This window comes from Sus scrofa, chromosome 9 (genome assembly GCF_054392235.1).
Source record: "Sus scrofa isolate SSC_HxYL_T2T_F1_AM1 chromosome 9, Sscrofa_HxYL_maternal_Yorkshire_Landrace_v2.0, whole genome shotgun sequence".
Lineage (NCBI taxonomy): Eukaryota > Metazoa > Chordata > Mammalia > Artiodactyla > Suidae > Sus > Sus scrofa.
The window spans coordinates 41,117,692-41,139,715 of NC_139391.1; the positions used below are offsets into that span (position 1 = coordinate 41,117,692).

Below are 22,024 nucleotides of genomic sequence, written 5' to 3' on the forward strand. Positions count from 1 at the left end.
CAAGCACCACATACGCTTGTTAGTTCAGCAGTTTGGATAAATCAGACTAGAGTTGAGGTGTCATTTACCCAGCCCCATCTGTGGAGAAAAAGTGTTATAAGAAAGAGAATTGGTAAATAAAATGGCCAGAGGTTGATTTTGCCATGTACATTTTATTACACTAACAAGACTGTAAACTTTTTGAGGGTAAAAACTGCCATATTCTTTCCCCCCTAGTACTTTCTTTTATAGATGTTCGATAAATCCTTGTTAAGTTACATAACACTGGAGCCCAAGAAGTCCATTTAGAGGAATTAAGTTTCTATTGATACTTCAAAAGAAACATATAAATGCAAACAATTACTATAATAACTGTAGTTCCTTTTTGCTTGTCACCAAATTTGGTCTCCAAAGCATTTACCTACAGATGCTTGTTCAGTCTTGTTATTCTGAAGTTATTTGAAAGCAGTGAAATTAAATTGTCTTTAAAATGTTATAATTCAGACTTATACCTAATTCAGGTAGTCTATACCCTGATTCATCTACATTACATTTTTCTATACTCAAGTTTAAGCAGCAATTTGATTAGTTCTGGAAAAATTACATTAAGAATGACTGTGGATAAAAATACATAATTGCAATGAGAAGCTTTGGGGAAGCAGTTCCTCTCACTTTTCCCAAAGAGAAAGCTTCTTCAGAGACGAATAAATGCAAAATGTACTGCCTGGTGTTGGGAATCATTTGAACCATTGACTATTTTTAAAATGCCTCCCTGTTTGCATGCAGTGTTAGAAAACACTTAATAAGGACCCTGTGACTTGAGTGCCGCTGCGTGCTGGAGAGAAAAACCTACCCTTTCATCGCTTTGTTTTTCTCCTGGAGTTAATGTTATGATCAATAGCTTGCTGGTGTAATTTAGATAAATCAGGAGTTTAATTGCCGTTTGGAAAACTCCTTCTTTTTAAAATGTGGAAAAAGAAAAGAGAACAGGGAAGTAATGGGGTATTGGATCCAAGCCTGAGAAAGAAGACAAGAAACAAGGAAGGAAGGAAGGTTAGAAGAAAGAAAGTAAAGTGAAAGGCTATGTAGAGAAATTGTTGAAGCCCGTATAGACTTCTTCAGGGTCTGTATCCTGAGTAACCGTGTCAGGAAATCATGGCTCTGATGGTCCAGAAGGATGCTGGTTTCTTCTTCACATCTTCTGACTTTCAAATGAAACCCACAAAGCCGGAGGAAGGGATGTTTTTATAGAACCGGTAGCTCAAAGAATCATCATCTTCAGGAGTTCCCGTCGTGGGGCAGTGGTTAACGAATCCGACTAGGAACCATGAGGTTGTGGGTTCGGTCCCTGCCCTTGCTCAGTGGGTTAACGATCCGGCGTTGCCGTGAGCTGTGGTGTAGGTTGCAGACGCGGCTCGGATCCCGTGTTGCTGTGGCTCTGGCATAGGCCGGTGGCTACAGCTCCGATTCGACCCCTAGCCTGGAAACCTCCATATGCCGCGGGAGTGGCCCAAGAAATAGCAAAAAAGACAAAAAAAAAAAGAAAGAAAGAATCATCATCTTCAGTTAGCCCTGAACCTCTGTTAATGAAAGCGCTACAGAGCAGCTTCCTTTCTCTTGGTGCCAAGAGCCCAGCAGGAATTCTATTGGCTGCCTGTTGCTTGCTGCCTCCCCACTTTGGGTGCACACTTAGGTTTCTCATGCTTATTACATTAACCTCCTAATTGGCTTGTTCACGTAAATAGCTCATCAGTTTTATTGTTCAGAATATCATGTGCCCTGGTACAATTCTGATCATGGGCAAACCTACATGGAGTATTGGTTGTGTTGTTGGTGACTGATGGGACCCTGGTGCCTGGTTTTCCTTTCTTCATTGCTGCTTCTTAGGGAACTTTCCAAAAGAAGAGTGCTTAAGGTCTACTTGGTGCGACTTAAGAACTTGTTAGGCTCCTCCAGTAATTAATACAGAGGGTAATAGTAGCCACGGTGCTTGCTGTTGAATGACTTTCATTTGTTTAGATACCACAGTTCTTTGAAACTGTAAGTGGATTCAGTCCTAATTCAGTTGAGTTTAGGTGGATCACAGAATTCTGAGTTAATTTTTTTTTTCTTTTTTAGTGGCTGCACCCACGGCTTATGGAAGTTGTCAGAGCCAGGGATCAAACTCGTACCTCTGCAGAGACCCTGCAGTCAGATTCTTAATGCACTGTGCCACAACAGAAACTCCTAATTCTTGATTTTCAAGATTTTCTCCAATTCTAGGGGATGGCAGAAGAGATCCCCAAGGCATTTGTAACTGAGGGCTCCTGGTGATGGCCTGACTCTTAAATGTTAGCCCATTTCTGTCTCTCTTCCTTCTCACTGCACGCATGAGGAAAGCAGCAGGGCTTTTTCTTAATCATATTTGGGTAATAGCTTTATTGAGGTATCATTGACATAATGTACAATTCACCCATTGAAAGTGTACCATTCAGTGGCTTTTAGTGTATTCACAGGGTTGTGCAACCCTCACCACAACCAGTTTAGAACATTTTCATCATCTCCCAACGAAACCCTGCATCCTTTCAGCAGTTGCTCCAGTCCTCCTGTCCTCCCCCAGCCCAGCCCTAGGCCACCGCTCATGTACTCTCTGTCTCTATACATCTGTGTACTCTGGACTTTTCATGTAAATGACGTCATATGGAGTTCCCGTCATGGCGCAGCAGAAACGAATCCGACTAGGAACCATGAGGTTGCGGGTTCAATCCCTGGCCTCGCTCAGTAGGTTAAGGATCTGGCGTTGCTGTGGCTGTGGTGTAGGCTGGCAGCTGCAGCTTCAATTGGACCCCTAGCCTGGGAACCTCCACATGCCGCAGGTGCGGCCCGGAAAAAAAAACCAAAATGACATCATATGATATTTGTCCCTGTGTGTGTGCCTTCCTCCACTTGATGGTGTTTTCAGGGGCTGTCCATGTGATGCGCACCAGTACTTCCGGCTTACTGCCAAACAGTATTTCATTGTGGAATCTACCGCATTTTATTTATCCATAAATTGATGGATATTTGAGCTACCTCTGCTTTTTGGCTATTATACACGATGCTGCTCTGAACATCAGTCTTTGGACGTACGTTTACAGTCTTCTTGACTGTGTGCCCAGGAGGGAAACTAGTGGATCATGTGGTACCTCTGGGTTTTACCTTTTGCGGGAATGTCTTCCCACATCGCTGTGCCATTCTGCGTTCCCGCCAGCAGTGTGCAGGTGCTGAGTTCCTGCATTCTCACCAGCGCTTCTTAACCTGTCTTCTTAAGTCCCTTTATCATTTGGTTTCTGAAATACAGTAGAGTGGACTCCGAAGCCAGCTCTTCCCTGGTAGGGGTGGTTAGTGTGCTGGGTATTTATTTTTGGCCCCTCCAAGAGCCTTCCTGGCCCCGTTCCGTACCCCAGGGGCCTCTTGGCTTCCCAGCTTTCTGGCGTCCATCTGGGTTCCGCCAGTGAAATCAGAAGGAAGGCAGAAAGTGAGTTGGGACATTTATTCTCCCAGTTCCTGCTCTCTTAAAAGCCCCAGCTCCTCTTAAGCAGCTTGCTTCATGAAGTGAGCTTCTCCCATTTGGTCCATTGCTGCTCCTTCTGCCTCTTCAGGTCTGGCAGCAGTAAGGCTGTCCTCTGCCGGTTTCCCTGCGCCCCACCCTCGCCCTGTAAATAGTCCCTTTATTAAACTCCGCAGTTACCCGGGGACCCGGCCTGGTGCAGGTAGGAACTTCTGATGCCCTCTCTCCCGCCCACCTGCTCTTTCTGTGTTGATTAGAGACTGTTGGCTGCAGAGCCGGGTGTGACCCGCAGCTGTTTGTGTCCCCTCAGGCTTATATCAAACTTGGGGACTACCGGAAGGCGCTGACGGATTGTGACTGGGCTCTGAAGGTAAGAAGAGGTCTCCTTTTCCACGTGAAGGAGGAGGGCTTGCTGGTGGTTGTCTCAGTCCTGAAGTGAAGAGAGGGGAGCTCCCGCTGTATCATGGATATCTCAGACTGCAGTCCAAGCCTGCACTGTAGTCCAAGCCTGTTTCCTCCTCTGCAAAATGGTTCTTAACCTGCTGAGCCACAGTGGGAATTTCCATATACCCTTTCTTTTTCACATTCTTTGCCCATACAGGTTATTACAGAATGTCGAGTGGAGTTCCCTGTGCTGTACCGCAGGTCCTTGCTGATTGTCTGTTTAACATAAAGTGTGTATGTTATTTAGGGGTATGCATGGGAACAGGGTGAATTCAAAACTCACCTCTACAAATAACAGTTTATAAAGCACAAGGGATCCTCTGAAACTGACATCTGGATGCTTGATCTCTTGATCCCAGAGAAGACATGGTGTGTGGGACACCTTGTCCCCGGCAACATGACGGTCTTTAAGTGGCGATGAGAACTGCCCGAAGCTGACCCCATCAGGTTCTTCATAGCTCCACCAGAAATCCTCTAGCTGGCTGGGTCACCTTATTGGATCCTGATTTTTTTTTTTTTTTTCTACTCTCATTCTGTAAGAGAAGAGAGATGCAAGGGTATTTTCCTCTGGTGTTTCAGCAATAACAGCAAAAGCTGCCATCTGCTGCCCAATGGCCATCGGCTGTCTCGATGGAGCCTCACAGCTTCTGTTCTAGTCTGTTCAATGCCATGGTTATTTTTTCCTGACAAGGAACCTGAGCCTCCGAGATTAATTGAGCTGTACAGAATCACATAAACAAACGCTGGCCTAAACTGTAGGCCAGTGCTCTGAACCGTTTACTGTAAACAGCCTCTCCACGGAAACCGGACACCCTGGCCACGGGCCTCCTCCGAGTGGGGCTTCCCGGAGTATCTTTTCTCATCTGGGAAGGACCACAGAGGTGGTCACATGCTCACGCTGATTCAGAACAACACCTTGGCCTGTTCCCAAATGTTAATTGAAGTGCAGTGTAATTAATGGAGAAAGTGAAGCAAACAGGCACAGCAGAGCTGGCATTACAAAGTGCTGACAGGAGTTCCCATTGTGGCTCATCGGGTTAAGAATCTGACAGTGTCCATGAGGATGTGGGTTCGATCCCTGGCCTTGCTTAGGGGGTTAAGGATCCAGCGTTGCCCGAAGCTGTAGCTTAGATCACAGATACATCCTGGATCCACTGCCGCTGTGGCTGAGGCTGTAGTGTAAACCTCAGCTGCAGCTCCAATCCCACCACAACCTGGAAACTTCCATATGCCACAGGTGCCACTGTAAAAAAAAAAAAAAAAAAAAAAGGTGCTGACATCCAACAGCCAATCTTGTTCAAAAGCCTAGCGAGACAGCTCCCTGTTGAAAAGGATTGGGTGAACACCAGGAGGAGGGGGAAAATGTATAAGGAATTTTAAAAACTAGCAGTGGTTCAATGGCTGACTCTCCATTGAAGCTGAGAATTAAAAGAAACTTTTCACTCTTTGTCAATAGTGAATGTCAGTGGTGCTCCATTATTGGTATTCAATTATTAGTACTTTGAAGCCAAGTTACTATTTTGTGACGCTTGTGAATTGAAGCCCATGGGAGGATGTTTCAAGGCTGATGTTCCTTGTCAGGGAAGATAAGGCTGCAGAGTCATTTTTTTTTCCTTGGCACAACACTTCCTGCAGAGTAAAATACATCTTCCTCTGAAGGCAGGATTCCTTTTAAGGGGATCTGGGGTTCACCCGAGAGAAGCCTAGTGTGAGCTGATACCTCACCAAAGGAGAAAGGGTCTATTAGTGAGAAAACCCCGTTGGTGGCCCTTTGTGTTAGTGTTGGAGGGGCTGTGGTCACAACACACCCTCTGCGGATGACACCGTGGGGCGTGGACTCCCTCTGAGGCTCCGGCTCCTTCTCTGCTGTGATCCTGATGCTCCGCCAGTGAGGGTGCTGTGAGCAGCTGCTTCTGTGAGCTGCAACTCCTTTCCCTTTGACTGTCCCCTACCTGCGTCCTCAGCTCCATCTGTCATGAGTTCACCAGGCTTCACTCCGAAGCCCCCTGCCCTTCTCCTCTCTGCCGTTTCTCCCTCAAAGCTCTCGTCTCCTCTGGTGGGTTCGACTCTCATCTCTGCCAGTGGCTCCCACGCTGGCCTTTCAGCCACCTCCGCACCCCCAGCCCTCCCTCCCGGGGGTTCCAGGTGCTTGTCTTGGTGGCCTTTGAAATGCAACGCAGTGTGCCTTCCTGAGACCATATCTTTTCAGAGTGCTTTTCCTTCTACTGAACTGCTGTAGCCTTTTACTGAAGGCTATGTGGTGTAACTTTTTTTTTTTTTTTTTTTTTTTTTGGCTGTGCCCGAGGCACACCAGAGTTCCTGAGCCAGGCATCGAAACCGAGCCACAGCAGTGACAACGCAGGATCCTTAACCACAACACTACCAGGGAACTCTAGACTTGGTATAGTTTTTAAGCCTTTGGGTCCTAGAGTCAAATGGCTAGATTTTAATCCCCGAGCTTCCACTTGGTCTTTAGGTGACCTTGAACCTCTCTAACCCCGAGCTTCCTCATCTGTGCAACGGGGATGATCCTGGTATCTACTTCACAGAGTTGTTATGACGTTCACACGAGATAATTCATGTCAACCACGCAGTAAGGACTGAACGATGCTGCACTATTATTATTACTTTATTACTGCCCTTCACTTAGCAACGAATCAGGAAATGATATTCATGAAAATGTGTCCATAAAGGCCTCTCCAAATATAGCAATTATTGTTACCTCTGCTACTATTCTTTAGCTTTTCTTTAATTTTCCTCTTTGCCCTGCAGTGGATGGCTTTTGTCATAACTGTAGCAACAGCGGCTAATACTCTATTACCTCTCGCCTCACTGCTTAGCCTGCCTTCCCACCTCACGACAGCCGAAGAGAGACAGTATTATGATCTCTACTTTGCAAATGAGGGAAACGAGCAACAGAAAAGCTGGGTGGCTTGGCCAGTGTCCCGCTTCTGATGAGAGGCTGACTGGGCTTCACCAGGACTTTCTAGGCTCCTGAGCTTGGACCCTTAACCTCTTTACGTCGTGATAGCATCTGACCCAGCGCAGTGCCTTGCACATAAAAAGGGTTTGGTGAATTAACTGAATGCTTTAAAGTATCGTTTATGGAGTCCCTGTCGTGGTTCAGCGGTAACGAACCTGACTAGTATCCATAAGGAGGACTCGTGTTCAATCCCTGGCCTCTCTTAGTGGGTTAGGGATCCATCGTTGCCGTGAGCTATGGTGTAGGTCGCAGACGCACCTCGGATCCCAAGTTGCTGTGACTGGCAGCTACAGCTCCAATTCGACCCCTAGCCTGGGAACCTCCATATGCCACGGGTGTGGCCCTAAAATAAATAAAGTACAGCTTACGTCCTTGTGCCAAACCATTCCCTCTGGAGTGATGTAATTAGAAGCAAGCAGGTGCAGGACCCTCTGTGCAAGTGGTATCATTTCAGACATAAGTTTCATAAGTTTTAAAGGGGGCCCCCTTTCTGATCGTAAGTGATAGGAATGTAAGTTCTCAGTGTATATGTTGTGGTTTATTTCAAGGGAGGAACTTCCCAGACCCACTTGGATGTAATAGTAACCTCAGCTATTTACCCAGAGTAAACTTTCCCACCTTCTAATAAACCAGTGGTTCTCAAACTTGACTGCACATTTATATCACCCAGAGAGTTTTAAAAATTACCGATGCCTTGGCCTTACCCACGAGTATAATTTAATTATGTGGAGTTCAGCAGTGCCACCAGCAGTTTTACCAGCATCCCAGGTGATTCTAATATTTAGCCAAGGTCAGGCACTCTTCTGAACTAAGGGTTTCTGGTTTGTTTCCTGGGTGAGTCTCATAAAATGGAAATGAAAACTTGGCAAGTATCATTAATTAATTTGATAGAAAGCTTACTTGTGCATCCAGGCTCTTTGCAGGCAACAATTAGCTTGGTCACAGATGCACTGTCAACTCTGGAGGCTGTCCTGAGAACCAAAGCACTGCCCTAACCCTGTTAGCTGCGCAGTTGAGGGAGGGGCTGATAACTTTAAATCTTCTGAAACATCTGCTCAGTCATTCTCTTCTTTGCAGTGTGATGAAAAATGCACTAAAGCATATTTCCACATGGGAAAAGCCCACCTGGCCCTAAAGAACTACAGTGAGGTAAGTGCTAGAGGAGGGTTAAGTGCCATGTTTGATCTGGGAGTGGTGCTGCAGACTGTCTCAGGGGAGAACCATGTTCCAACCTGTTGATGGGACATTAATAGATGTTTTAGTATTTTCCAGGGTACATCTTAGGATCTTCGAGTTGGGAAGGATGTTGAGTGTTATCTGGTATAGCCCCACCTGTCATAGGTATCTCTTCTGCAGTGTCATCTACCAGTATTTGTTCAGCCCCAGGAGGAGCATCTCTGGAGAGAAAAGACATGAGCAAAAAGATGAACAAACGAAACACTTGTAATCTCATCACTCAAAACTAACCGTGCAGATATATATACACACTAAGATATTAGATATGTTCATAGCAGCTTTATTGAGATATATTTCACACACCAAACAATTCCTCTATGGAAAGTATACAGGTCAGTGGTTTTTAGTGTATTTGCAGAGTTATACAGCCATCACTGCAGCTGACTTGAGAACATTTTTGTCACCTGGAAAACACTATAACCCATTAGCAGTCACTCCCCTTCCCTCCACCCCTGCCTCAACCCTAGGCAACCAGTACTTTTTTTCTGTCTCTATCTATTTGCCTATTCTAGACCATTCATATGGAATCATGCAATATGTGGTCTTTTGTGACTGGCTTCTTGCACTTAGCATGATGTTTGCAATTTTCATCCATGTAGTAATATGTATAGTACTTCTTTTCTTTTATTGCTGAACAATATTTTATTGTATGGATATACCACATTTTACTTAGCCATTTGTCAGTTGAAGAACATATAAGCTGTTTCCACTTTTGGTATCTTGAATATCTATATATATAGGTTTTTGTATCCACACATGTTTATCATCTCCGTGGCTGTATACTAGGAGTGGAGCTGCCAAGTCATATGATAACTCGATGTTTAATCTCTGGAAGAACTGCCAGCATGTGTTCCAAAGTGGCCGCAGCATTTGACATTCTTACCAGCAGTTAAGGTTTCCAATTTCTCCACATCTTGGGCAATACTTGCTATTCTTTGTCTTTTTTGATTATAGCCATCCTAGTGGGTATGAAGTGGTGTATTTGTCGTTTTGATTTGTATTTCCCTGATGGCTAATGATGTTAAGCACCCTTTCATGTGCTCATTGGTCATTTGTGTATCTTCTTTGGAGAAATGTCTCTTCAGATCCTTTGTCCACTTTTTTCATTATGTTATCTTTTTATATTGAGTATAAATATATGTTAAATATTTGTAGGAGTTCCCATTGTGGTGCAGTGGTTAATAAATCCAACTAGGAACCATGAGGTTGCGGGTTCAATCCCTGGCCTTGCTCAGTGGGTTGAGGATGCGGCGTTGCCATGAGCTGTGGTGTAGGTTGCAGACGCGGCTCAGATCCCGTGTTGCTGTGGCTCTGGCGTAGGCTGGTGGCTACAGCTCCGATTTGACCCCTAGCCTAGGAACCTCCATATGCTGCGGGAGCGGCCCTAGAAAAGGCAAAAAGACCAAATAAATAAATAAATAAATATTTGTATAATTGTTCAACATAAAATAATATATAAATTAATATAATATTCAATATAAATTCTAGATATAGAAGTCTCTTATTAGATAAATGATTTGCAAATATTTTCTCCCATTCTCTGTGTTTTTTCACTTCATAGCACAAAAATTTTTAATTTTGATGAAGTCTGAATTACCTATTTTTTTTTCTTTAGTTGCTTATGTTTCTGGTGTTAAATCAAAGAAACCACTGCCTAATCTAAATTTTAGTCCTATGTTTTCTCCTAAGAGTTTTCTATGGCTTTAGCCCTTACAGTTAGATCTCTGATCCACTTTGAATTAATTTTTGTACATAGTGTGAGGAAGGAATCCAGCTTTGTTCTTTTGCATGTGGCTGTCCATTGGCCTAGCACCATTTGTTGAGAAGACTATTCTGTCTCCCATTGAATGATTTTGGCATCCATGTTGAGAATGAGTTGATCAGAAATGCCTGGGTTTATTTCTAGACTCTCAATTTTATTCCCTTTATCTATGTGTCTATTCTTATACCTATGCCACATTGTCTTGTTTCTTGTGGTTTTATAGTAAATTTTGAAACTGAAAAGTGTGAGAATTCTAACTGCTGCCTTTTCAATATGGGTTTCTGGAGTTACCGTACAGATTATAGGATCAACTTTGTCAATTTCTGCCAAGAAGCCAGGTGGAATTTTGATGGCAATTGCATGGATCTGTAGATCAACTTGGGGTGTAGTGCCGTCTTAATATTAAAATTTCCAATCCATGAACATGGGATGTCTTTCCATTTATAAGACACTATATTTTTAAAAAAGAAATTGCCCCCTATTATACATTTAAAAAAAATTATTCTTGGAGTTCCTTTTGTGGCTCAGCAGTTTAAGAACTCAGTTGGTATCTATGAGGATGCAGATTCCATCCCTGGCCTTGCTTAGGGGGTTAAGGATCCAGCATTGCCCCAAGCTGCATTGTGGGTCACAGATGTGGCTCGGATCTGGTGTTGCTGGGGCTGTGGGCTTAGCCAACGGCTGCAGCTCTGATTCGACGCCTAGCCTGGGAACTTCCATATGCCGCAAATGCAGCCTGACTTACTGTAATAAGTTCACATAATAGAGAAGTAAAAAGGAAAATGTTAATCCCCCTCCCCGCCCCACCAATCTGTTTACTTATTTGTTCATTTAGTTAATTAACTGACTCAGCACATATTTAATGCATGCTTTCTATGTTCCAAGCACTGTCCTGGACAACAGGAATACAGTAGAAAATAAGACAAAATCCTTAACTTAAGGGAACTCATATTCTTGGAATTGGAGTGACTTATCCCAAGATAGAAACCAAATAAGCATGTGTGTAATATGTTAGACTGTGGTAAGTGCTACTGAGAAAATGAAATCAGGAAGTGGTGAAGGTGACATTGGTTTTGTATGGAGTGGTCAGGGAGGGTTTCTCTGAAGGAAAGGGGGGAGTGAAGTGAGCAAGCCCTGTGGCTAGACACTGCAGGAGTGGTCCAGATAGAAGGCCAGCTAGAATGGAGCAGGCAAGGAGGAGAGTGAGGAGATGAGATGAGTAGATGTGGGTGGAGGAGACTAATCCTCTAGGGCCTTTCAGGTTTTTGGAAGGAACTTGGCTTTTCCTTTGAGTGAGCTGGGACCCATCAGAGGGTTTTGAGTAGAGGAATGAAATGATCTGACTCATGTTTTAAGAGATCACTCTGCTGTATTGAGAACGTATCTTGACATGGTAAGAAAAGAACAGAGAACCAGTTAGAAAGCCATTGAGACAAATTATCCAAGTAAGAGGTAACGAAGTTCTGGGTATTCACTGACAGAGAAGCCAACAAGAATTGCTGGTAGACTGTAGATCTAAGGTTAAAAAGAAATCGGATACAGGGGTGCTGTCTTAGTCCTCTGGGGCCGGTCTAACAAAATACCATAGACCAGGTGGCTTATATGACAAACAGTTGTTTCTCATAACTCTGGAGGCCAGAAAGTCCAAAATCAAGATGCCGGCAAATTTGGTGTCTGGTGAGAGCCTGCTTCCTAGTTCACATACATCCGGAAGGGGTGAGGGAGCTCTCTGGGTCTCTTTAATAAGGGAATTGATCTCACTCATGACTCCACCCTCATGACCTCATCACCTCCCAAAGGCCACATCACATTGGGGCTTAGGTTTCAACTTAGGAATCAGGGGGCAGACAAACATTCAGTCTTTTATTTTGACACATGTTTGATATGTATTCTTCTATCCCAGAACACTATTCTCTGTTTTAATGTGTTGTTTTTTTCTTCAGTTCATTTCTAAATCCTAATCTTCTAGATGTGCCTTGGGCCTGTAAGATATCTCAGAACTACTTGTTTGTTTGTTTCCGAGTATTTTTTCTCTTGATATCCCAGAGGACAGTACTGCCCTAAACCCAGCATCCTGCCCCACTCACAAGAATCTTTTCCAGAAACTTTCTATCTAACAGTGTCCTCAACCAGGGCCGCTTACATGGCCAGCGAATAGACCCCTTCCCGGCCCTTTGCAGCCTGTACATTTCAATAGGCACTTCTCTCGCCTTGTTCCCAAGTCTCTGTCAATGTTTCCAGCTTTATTTATTTCCTTATTCCCTGTGGGCATATCTGACAGGTGGCCTCCTCTTCTCTCTCAGTGCAAACATCGTATCTGAGCTTTGCATTTACCTTATGGTCACCCCTCTTCCAGTCAGACATGAGCCACCAGAATGTAGGACTGGCTGTTTTCCATTACAAGCTGTATCTGACTGCCCTATTTTTTCAAATAAATTTTGAAATAATACCATTGCCCCACAGAAGCAGAGAAGCCTAAACAAAATGTCAAATGCACGCTGTGTTCCCCATGCCTGCTCCTCCGAGGGGAGCAGGGGAGGCTGGGAGGAGGTAATGAAGAAGCCAAGCCCTGTGATACCCACTGCCTTTCTTCTGATCACCGTCACCCCCTCCCCACTCTTCAAGGCACTCTTTTCTTTCTTGCAGTCTAGAGAGTGTTATCAGAAGATCTTAGAAATAAACCCCCAGCTGCAGACACAGGTGAAAGGTGAGACTTGCTGCTGGCATCCTTGTTTGGATGGCGCCTCCCCTCTGTGCTCCGGCCCTGGGGTGCCTTCTGTGCCTCCTCTGCGCTCAGCCTTGCCTAGCCCTGCATGAGCAAGTCCTCTCATTAGCACGCCTGCCCTGTTCCTCTTCCTCTGTTCTTTGGCTTCCTCCCATTCTTCACCCTCCTCCCTCAGAGCCTTCTAAACAGAAAACAGTGTCATTCTTGAACCCCCAAGATGGTTTGATATTCTGAGTAGAGACTGTGTATTCTTCCTCAAATTTTCCTTGCTGAGGACAAGTTTGAATTCATTTGAATGCTTTCCACCTCCCATCCTCAAAAACCAGTTGCTCCTTGGGTGGACATGGTGATTGTTCGGGTGTCGTTGTGCTTTCCTTCCTGTTTTGCCAGGTTACCTGAATCAGGTAGATCTTCGAGAGAAAGCAGACCTTCAGGAGAAGGAAGCTCAGGACTTGCTGGATTCAGGAAAGGACACAGCCGTGACGACCAAGAATCTCCTGGAGACCCTTTCCAAGCCTGATCAGATTCCCTTGTTCTATGCGGGAGGAATTGAAATCCTGACAGAAATGATGAAGGATTGTAAGCCAGTGATGCGGGTGATCTCGTGCATATTGTCCATGTAAAGGGACCGAGTTTAGAGGTCTGCCCTTCTTCCTTCCTCTCGTGAATATTGATTGAAGATCTACTCTAGGTGCTGGAAGGGGTGCTTAAGAAATATACCCCTGCCCCAGCTCCATCCAGTGGGGGACGCTGACACCCAGTGTGAATGTGTGTAGGGTGTGCGTGTGGTTTATGTGACAGAAAAACACGTCATGTAAGCCCGGTATTCACAGGCCGTGAATACTGCACATATAATAACATGTACTCTCACCATATATGTTTATATCACATACATACATGCACAGGCTTACACGATGTGTTTTTGTGTTACATAAATCACACATGCACACCACACACATTCACCCCCCACACGTGTTCCCCACATGGTGCACATACCCACACACCGTTGGCATGCCCCCCAGGTACCCCATATACACCAACACCTTGTACCACCCCCACAACTCTCCCCCTCCCATAGAGGAATGGAAGGCAGAGTCTTGTAAATAAACTATAAAGTGTACCCCAGTTACGCTTCGCAGTTGCTTAGGATGTGGAAATAGTTTCAGAGCCAACATCAGCTGCCCTGCTCCCGAGAGCCGCACTGCTCTCTTTCACCAGGTCCTGTAAACACTGATCCCGGGGCCGAGACCATTCTTGTTCCTCGGTGGCAGCATGTCATGTTTTTGTCCAAATGAGGGCGTCTCCTACTCCCCTTCCCTGTACAGTGGAGGGTGCTCACACCCCTCCAGCAGTTTCCTAGAGATTACAGGTTCCTCTCTAGAGCCTGAAAGCAGCTTCGTGATATACATTTAAGAGCAGATGGATATGCTAGTTCTTCTAGGAGGTTAAGTAGCTCCTGGAGACTCTGAAGATTGCGAAATGATGAGTTGTCAGATAACCCATGGGGCCACCCGGGCTCAGCGCTCCTTCTCCAAACAGGATGTGGCATCAAGTGGCTAATGACAGCTGTAGGTTTCACAATGGGAAGGCATTTGTTTCTGCCCAAACTGAATTCGGTGACCTAGATGTTCCATATTGGGTTTCTCGTTATCATCTGGCTCTGGGACAGCTAGGCGTCAGCTGGCCAGTTCAGGAGTCTGACGACATGGTTTTCTCTGCATGTATTTCAGGTGCAGAACGAACTTTATTCAGAACACACAATGGATTCAGTATCATCAGTGACAATGAGGTCATAAGAAGGTAGGGATGTTTGTGAAGACAGCCCAGCATCAGAGCAGGGAAAGATAACCATTTCTCGTGAAATTGGACACTAGCAACACAGGCAGCGTGATCCCTGGATGGTGCTACCTTCGGTCAGTGCCATGCTGGGCGCCTCGTGAACACCCCTCGAGCTTTCGCTTTGAGTTAAGCCACAGTTAACAACGGCGGAGAGAGGAAAGTTAGCAAAACTTTTCCACCTAGCCCTTCAAAGTCAGAGAAATGACCGTTCTTGCTGGTTTTCCACCAGTTTTTGCAAGATTGTTCTTTGTTCTTTTCCTCTTTGGGAATTTGCTGATCCCATCAGGAAATGAAGTCAGCTGGGTCCTGGCTGATCCCATTTATAATTTCATCTGAAGAAAGACCCACACGGCAGGACGTAGTTTGCTAAATTTATTTTAATTTTCTATTGTATTTCAGGTGTTCTGTTGCAGTTTCCAAGGCTTAGGACACTGCTGTGGGCTGGGGTCATGAGCACACATGTGCCTGAGTGAGGGGGCCTGTGAACCCCAGTGGTTCTTCTGGCTCGCCGCCCTCCTTCTGTGCAGCCCCAGCTTCCTTAGCCTGCATCATGGTCCTGGGGCTCTCAGTTCAGGACTTAGCAGTCCCTTGGTCCTGGTGACCTGCGGCTCTGGATTAGGAAGTAACTCTCTTAAACCGACATTGGAGGAGTCTGGACATGAAATAAAATCAACTGAAAAGAAGATGAGGATTGATTTGCAGTTTTAATATTGCTCTCTCTTGCCCGTTGTAGGTGCCTTTCCACAGCAGGAAAAGATGCAGTGGAAGAGACAGTGTGTGTGTCTGTTCTCAGGCTCTGGCAGGCAGTGTGCAGTGAGAACGGTAAGCCTGGGAATCGCCATCAACCATTGTTAATGCATCATTAAAGTGAGGGCTCTGGGCATGGGGGTGGGGGCAGGTATGATCATGATCGTTCCCCCGAAGGCCAGGTGCCAGAGAGTGCACATCTAGACCTTCCCCTGAAAAAGCACTTGGATCAGAAACAAGGCCTGGCAACCTCGTAGCCACCTCCACCCTGGGCAAGGTCACGGTCAGCATCACGCATGGTCCCGTCCCCTGAGCACTTTCCCTACTCTTTGCAGACAATGACTTCAGTTCGTGTACTGGCAGAGGAGTGGACAGAGTTTTCCCTTTACTCTTTTTTTTTTTTTTCTGTCTTTTGTCTTTTTAGGGCCACACCCAAGGCGTATGGAGGTTCTCAGACTAGGAGTCAAATCGAGCTACAGCTGCCGGCCTACACCACAGGCACAGCCACGCCAGATCCGAACCACGTCTATGACCTACGCCACGGCTCATGGCAACGTTGGATGCCCGACCCACTGAGAGAGGCCGGGGATCGAACCCCCATCCTCATGGATACTAGTCGGGTTCCTTAAACACTGAGCCGTGATGGAAACTCCCGAGCTTTTTCTTTTGTGTTTGCTGAAAAATAGGGCTCCTTTTTGCTGACCGCAGTGCCCATTTCAGCATCATAAGATCACAGTCATCCCTGCTAGCCTCTTGTGACATCGATTAGTGTGTGATATTGGGACAGTGAAAGGCTATGCGGATTTTATTTACCTTAACTCTTACCTCTTTCCATATTAGCATCTTCTAGGGTTCACGAAGTTTTTGTAGAAACTTACTTCACTGTAAATAAAAATTTTAGGTATGTGCCTCATTAAAAAAAAAATGTGTTTTCACTAGGAAATGTCTGACCTTGAACACAAAACAGTGAAAATGGGAATAGCGGTAACTGTGTGGCCTGTGCACAGGCTCCCTGGAGAGAGAGCTTGTGAATGCAGCTTGCAAACTCGTAAAGGCTAAATACGAGATAATACGTTGTTTTTTTCTTTTTGAATGGAGTGGAGGAATTGTCTTAAATTCTAGAAATCTGTAATTCTGGAGACTCAGAGGGACTCTTCTCCGAAGGGAATTATGCCCAGACTAACATCTGATCCGGGCCGCTGCACTGGCTCGGGGCACTGTTTCTGCAAACCCCCTGCTGGAGGGTAAGGGAGGTGGGCTTGGGGACCAGGAGTCTCTTCCATGTGAATCAGACATGCCTCCCTCCATGCAGCCCAGCGTCCTCAGCCCACACCCCACTTTGGTTTCCGTGAACCTTGGGGTCTCATCTTTCACATCAGACGCAACCTGTGACATAAATGCTCTGTCTCAGATCAGTGAAATCTTGATTTAGCCAATTCAGTCAAATACAAAACAGTTTTTTTAAAAGGATAAGGAAATGCTCGAAAGGAAAGGCATGGAAATGTGTCTGTGGTATAGTGCTGACCGAGAGAGGGAAGCCAATTTCAGGGTAGGATGTACCGTATTTTTAGTAATATTTATACGAGAGGTAAATACTCACTTCCTTGGGGAAAGGGTTCACCTGGAAGGGATACAAAAGAAGGGGTCTTTCATTTCCAGATGTATACATGTTTTGTGTTAAGCTATAAGTACATATATGTGTATATACATAATGTATACATGCATGTGCACATATACATGTAGGAACATATACGTGAATATATACACATACACATACATATGTGTACCCACATATATAAGTCAGCTTTGTTTCACACCTTAGCCTCATGCTCCAGCCTGCCTCTGCCTGCTCTCAAACAAATTCATAGAACCTCGTTAGAAAATGCACCAACTGAAACGAGGGGCATATCCAATGCCACCACCCTGGAAATAGCTCATAGTGTAGGAAGGGGAGCACACTTTATTAATTAAGTTTTCATATGATTGTTCTATTTTTCTAGAAAGAACTCACCTAGTTAGTTGCTCTGCCTTTATATGAAAATTGATGGTCCCACCATTAAGCGGGTTTCTTTCCCTATCCTCACATTTCCACATACTGTACATCAAGGAGCCTTTGACAAGAAAAATGATGCCAGCTAATGTACGCATGCCAGTCCCTGTTCTCCACGCCATCACGTATTGACTCATTAAATCCCCATGACAACTCCGGTACGCTGGTCCTCTTCCTCCGTCCACTGGTGAGGAAGCTGAGGAGCACAGGGGTGGACAACTCAGCTCAGGTCGTTTCCTGGTCAGGCAGACCTAGCAGGCTTGTTCTAGAGTCCGCGCTCTTGCCCTTCATCATCCTGCCTCTCAAATGAGTGGAGAAGAGATGGGTTTCCCATTGAGATGGAGGGAGACAGAACTGCCCTTGTGGTCTCAGGAGGCAGATGTGCCCTGTGTTTTGCAGAGGAGAACCAGCGCCTGCTGGTGATGCACCCCACCCGAGGCCAGCTACTGCCCGCCCTCTTGGCCTCCAGGGTCCCGACCATCCAGGAGCAGAGCCTGGCCCTGCTGCTACAGCTCGCCCAGACCGAGAACGGACGGGGCCTGATCATCAGCCACCTTGACCTGACCAGGTAGGGCTCTGCTTGCCAGAGCTTCCATGTGGTATCTCAGGTTTTACTTGCCAGGTTAACCTCTGCCTGTCTCCTGTCTCACTTTTCTGACATGAGATGTGCCATCCAGCTGGATTAAGGATCAAACACAGAAAGGGCCTTTGAAAGGAACACTCCCTCACGAGGCCTCCAGGACATGCCTGTCTGAACCTAGTACCACGGACAGTTCCACTCCTCCTGTGCCTGTTTGCATCTCACAGATACTGCAGACCTTAAAAACAAGGGCCGCACTTCCAAAGCCAGCTTTGGAACCCAACTGGAAAAGAGGCCCTTTCTGCCCCTTTAGCCTCAGTCCTGGTTCTACCCAGAACCTGTCCTTACTTTCCTTGTTTCCTTACTGTTCCGGGTAATACTGTCTGATTCTGCATATCCTTAAACCCTTTTCTGGAACAAGGTGGGGTATACATAAATAAGACACACCTCAAATACTATTGCATATAGGTTTTTCTAAGGCTTGAGGCTATAGGAATAAAATGTATTTTAAAAAAAAATACTGAACCACAGTGGTTCTGCTTTTCCATCTAAAGTTTATTAGTTTGAATAATGTGTAATGCCCACTTTTCAGATCACAAAAGGTTGCATGTTGGTGATTTCATGTAGTTCAACCTAAAAGAAATAGTAGCAATGGTTATATGCCTGCTTTATAAATGCTTCCCACATAATCTAAAAACTAAAGTTGGCTTCTGACTCTGTTCACTGTTATCTCATTGGGAGGCAGGCAAGAGAAGTGTCATTACCCATTTCACGGATGGGCCCGGGTGGCGTGGACTCAGCCATGACTTTGATGATTGCCTCCTCTCTTCTGGGCCTGTTGCTCTGGGTCCTAAACTGAGATGGCAGTGCCTTTATTGGTTACACTAGACCATTTTCTGACCTGTGGTCCATCTGCTTGGCCCATCATATGCTTGTCAGCAGAGCCAAACATCTGCCATCAAAAAAGGAGTGGCGAGGGAGTAGAAAGGGCCAGCCTGTCGTCTGTGGTTCGGGGAGGGCGCGCGTTTCATCCCGTGGCAAGGAAGCCCAGTTGCTTGTGTCTCTCGGACAAAACCTGGAGTCTCTTAAAGCTCAGGCCCCTCTTCTGTGCTAGTCAGGTTCCCTGGCGTTCATCTCAAGAACAAGGAAAACAGGTTCGTGTTGGTGAAGGAGGAATCTGAACTAACTGGAATGAATGATTTCCGACTGTAGGAGCACTGGAATGCTCTCCTGAGGAAGCTGGGGCTTTGCAGACGTGTGGAGTTACCCGGGACCTTAGCAGCAATGGGTCCAGAGCCACCCAGCATGACACCCTCGGGGGTGTCCCCACACGGCCTGTGCATGATGCCCTCCAGGGAAGATTCCAGCGTTTGCACACTCTCTTTCTTCTCATTTGACTGGGATGGGCACCATAACAGCTCATGGGCTGCAGGTCTCTCCTCAGCTACCCAGGGGAGCATGTCCTGTTCCAGGACAGTTCTGCTGGATATAAAATGATCTCCTTACACGGGACACAAACTGCCTGCCCCGCACTGAGGCCGTGGTTCAGTCTGTGGGAGGCCTTCAGGATGCACTGACTCTCGCTCTTCCCAGGGCTTGACGTGTCTCAAGACACTGATGTTTTCCCGGTCAAGCATCCTGGTTTCCTCACCCGTTCCTCCAACCATTGACCTCCAGACTCCTCCCAGAACAAGCCGCTGAGTAGACCTGCTACCCTAAATGTAGGTGATAGAGCCCATATGCCTGAATGTGAGAGACCAGTCCAATGGGCTCTTTTTTGTCTTGTTTCTTGTGAAGGCCCAATGGCATCTGGTCCTGTTGCTGTTATTCTTCTCGGCCCTCCTCAAACCCACTGCTCTTCCTTCTCGGCTCCCTTTCAAGCCCCCTTCATGCTGTCATCCTTCCATGTCAGGGACCCCGGGTCCTGCTCCTGGCCCTCTTGTTGGCCGTGGCCCTAATTATCATATACTAGAAGGAAACATCTCTCTGCCACTGGGCACCCCCATCTCAACATCGCAAGTGTTGTACACTTAGTAATTCGAAAGTGGCTCTTCGAACCAGACCCTCTGGCCGAATTTCCTGTCTTCATAGAAAGGGCACTTCCATCTGCCCTGCTGCCCAGGCCAGGATCCTGAGAGCTCCCTCCGCACATCCTTAGGAAGATGGCACTTGTCAGTCCTACCTCCTCAGCATCTCCTGGATTCATTTCCTTCCGGCTCTCCTCCAGTGGGTCCCGTCATTCCTTCTAGATCGCTGTGAGGCCTCTTCTCCTCTGTCCATCTTACTCTGCCCCATCTCGGCTGTCCCTTAACCTTTATTGTCTGGTCACCTCAAGTTCTCCCCCCGTCGGATTCCCTGCCTCCTGTGCTGCCTGCTCTAATCCAGCCTCTGCTGTACCACCAAAGGGATTTGTCTGAAGTGCCCATCTGTCCCATTATTTTCCTACTTAAAATGCTGAAATGATTCTCTCCTGCCTGTAAGACTAGTTCTTGAACTTCTGAGAAATACAATGTTTAGGAATCATTCAGGGGCTTTGTTAATAGGTGGCTTCCTACTCAGAGACTGAGAGGGGCTCAGGAGTCTGCATCCCCCCATATACCCCACCACCAGGCAGGTCACGCACACCCACACTCGGGACCCAGGCCAGCAGGGGAAGGAACAGATGTTTTGCAAGGCTGTAGAAGGCCCACCATGACCTCGGCTGGCACAACCAGCCTCTAGCCTCATTGCTCCCTGTCCTCCCACACCCCAAGCACCAGCTGTAAAGACCTGCCAGCAGTCCCCAAACGTGCCTCCGCGATTTTACACCTCATGGTCTCGGTGACTGCTCTGTGCTCTGCTGCCTCAGATGTGCTACTCCTGTCCCCACGTGCCTGACACTGGCCCACAAGCTCCTTGGAGCTGGGACCTTGTCTTGTTTCATCCCTGTGGCTGCAGAACCTAACACATCACCTGGTACATAATCAGTGCTCAGGAAGGGTTGTTGATCGAATGGGCAAAGACCAAGTGGCCATCGCTCCCCTTTCAAGTGATGCGGAAATACCATCCTCATCTCCGTCCTCCCCACCTCCTGCCAGGTGGACTCCGGGCCCCTGGACATGTGTCTGTTTCTGACATGTCACCTGACACATGTCACTGTGGGAGACCGGGAGCTCAGTGCTGTGTCCTAGTACTGAGCACAGCACTCAGCCTGCTGCAGGTGCTTGATGTGGGTTTGCCAGATGCACCAATGGCTCCTACCCCCATTGTCCTGGTACCAGCCAGTCCCTTCAGGCAGCCTGAGATTGTGTGACCTTTTGGGGACAGCTGCACCTGACTGTTTGCTCATACTGGGTTTGCAGTTGGCTGAAAACCCTTAAGTCTCTTTCACTTGAGTCAGTTATAAACCAGGTCTCCCAGTTCTCTTGCTTGGGTAGAATTTCCAGCTCTAAGTAAAAGGACTTTGAGTTTAATGCTCTTAAATTTCATCTGATATATTCAGCAACCTGTCAAAATCTTGTTAAATCTTGATTCCGTCACCCCACTTCATTAGGGTGCCCTCCCACTTAGTCATCAGCAGATTAGTAAGCATGCCAATTAGATGTCATTTATGTGATTCAACTTGACCGAGCCAGAGTCACACGGCAGAGGCACCAGAGATTCCTTCCAAGTCAGCACCTGATAATCAATCAGCATCTGAACTTTGGTTAAAATTGTTCACCGCCCCCCCGCCTCCAGGACCTCCTGTTAAGTGGTAGAGCCATTTCCATGGGAGGGTGTCTGTCTCATGGGGGTGGGCAAGGGGCTGGGCTGCCAGGGGGCAGCTTATTTCCCCCAGGGGCAGAGTCCTTCCTGGTCTCCGTGCCAGGCCTCCCTGTTGGGTGCCGTCGACAGGAGGCCTGGCCACTCTGAGGGGGTCGTGAATTTTGCAGGTTGTTGGAAGCCCTGGTGTCATTTCTTGATTTCTCAGAGAAGAAGGCCAACTCAGCCATGGCACTACTCACAGACTTGGCTCTGGAAGAGAGGTTAGTTTTTATTGCGGGAAATTGATACTTCGTCCACTTTTGTCAAACTGTCTGTTCTAAATTGTGCAGCGCACAGGAGGCTCAGCCAGCCGAGCATCACCAGGTCACTGGGCAGGAGGGCTGATGTGCAGGGGCTGTGGTCAGCC

General features: G+C 46.6%; 1 protein-coding gene across 14 annotated transcripts in view; it reads left to right on the forward strand.

The window, feature by feature from the left end:
• TTC12 (tetratricopeptide repeat domain 12) overlaps window positions 1–22,024 on the forward strand; it is a 44,001-nt gene that overhangs the window by 12,024 nt on the left and 9,953 nt on the right. For all 14 annotated transcript variants that reach the window (XR_014816727.1, XR_014816729.1, XR_014816728.1 and 11 more), the window contains 8 exons: window positions 3,819–3,878; window positions 8,013–8,084; window positions 12,580–12,640; window positions 13,049–13,237; window positions 14,389–14,458; window positions 15,231–15,319; window positions 17,694–17,862; window positions 21,786–21,878. Coding sequence is in view for 11 of the 14 variants with exons in the window: in XM_005667345.4 (XP_005667402.2) it covers window positions 3,819–3,878; window positions 8,013–8,084; window positions 12,580–12,640; window positions 13,049–13,237; window positions 14,389–14,458; window positions 15,231–15,319; window positions 17,694–17,862; window positions 21,786–21,878 (803 nt within the window). In the remaining 3 variants the exon portion in view is untranslated. The remainder of the gene's footprint in view (window positions 1–3,818; window positions 3,879–8,012; window positions 8,085–12,579; window positions 12,641–13,048; window positions 13,238–14,388; window positions 14,459–15,230; window positions 15,320–17,693; window positions 17,863–21,785; window positions 21,879–22,024) is intronic.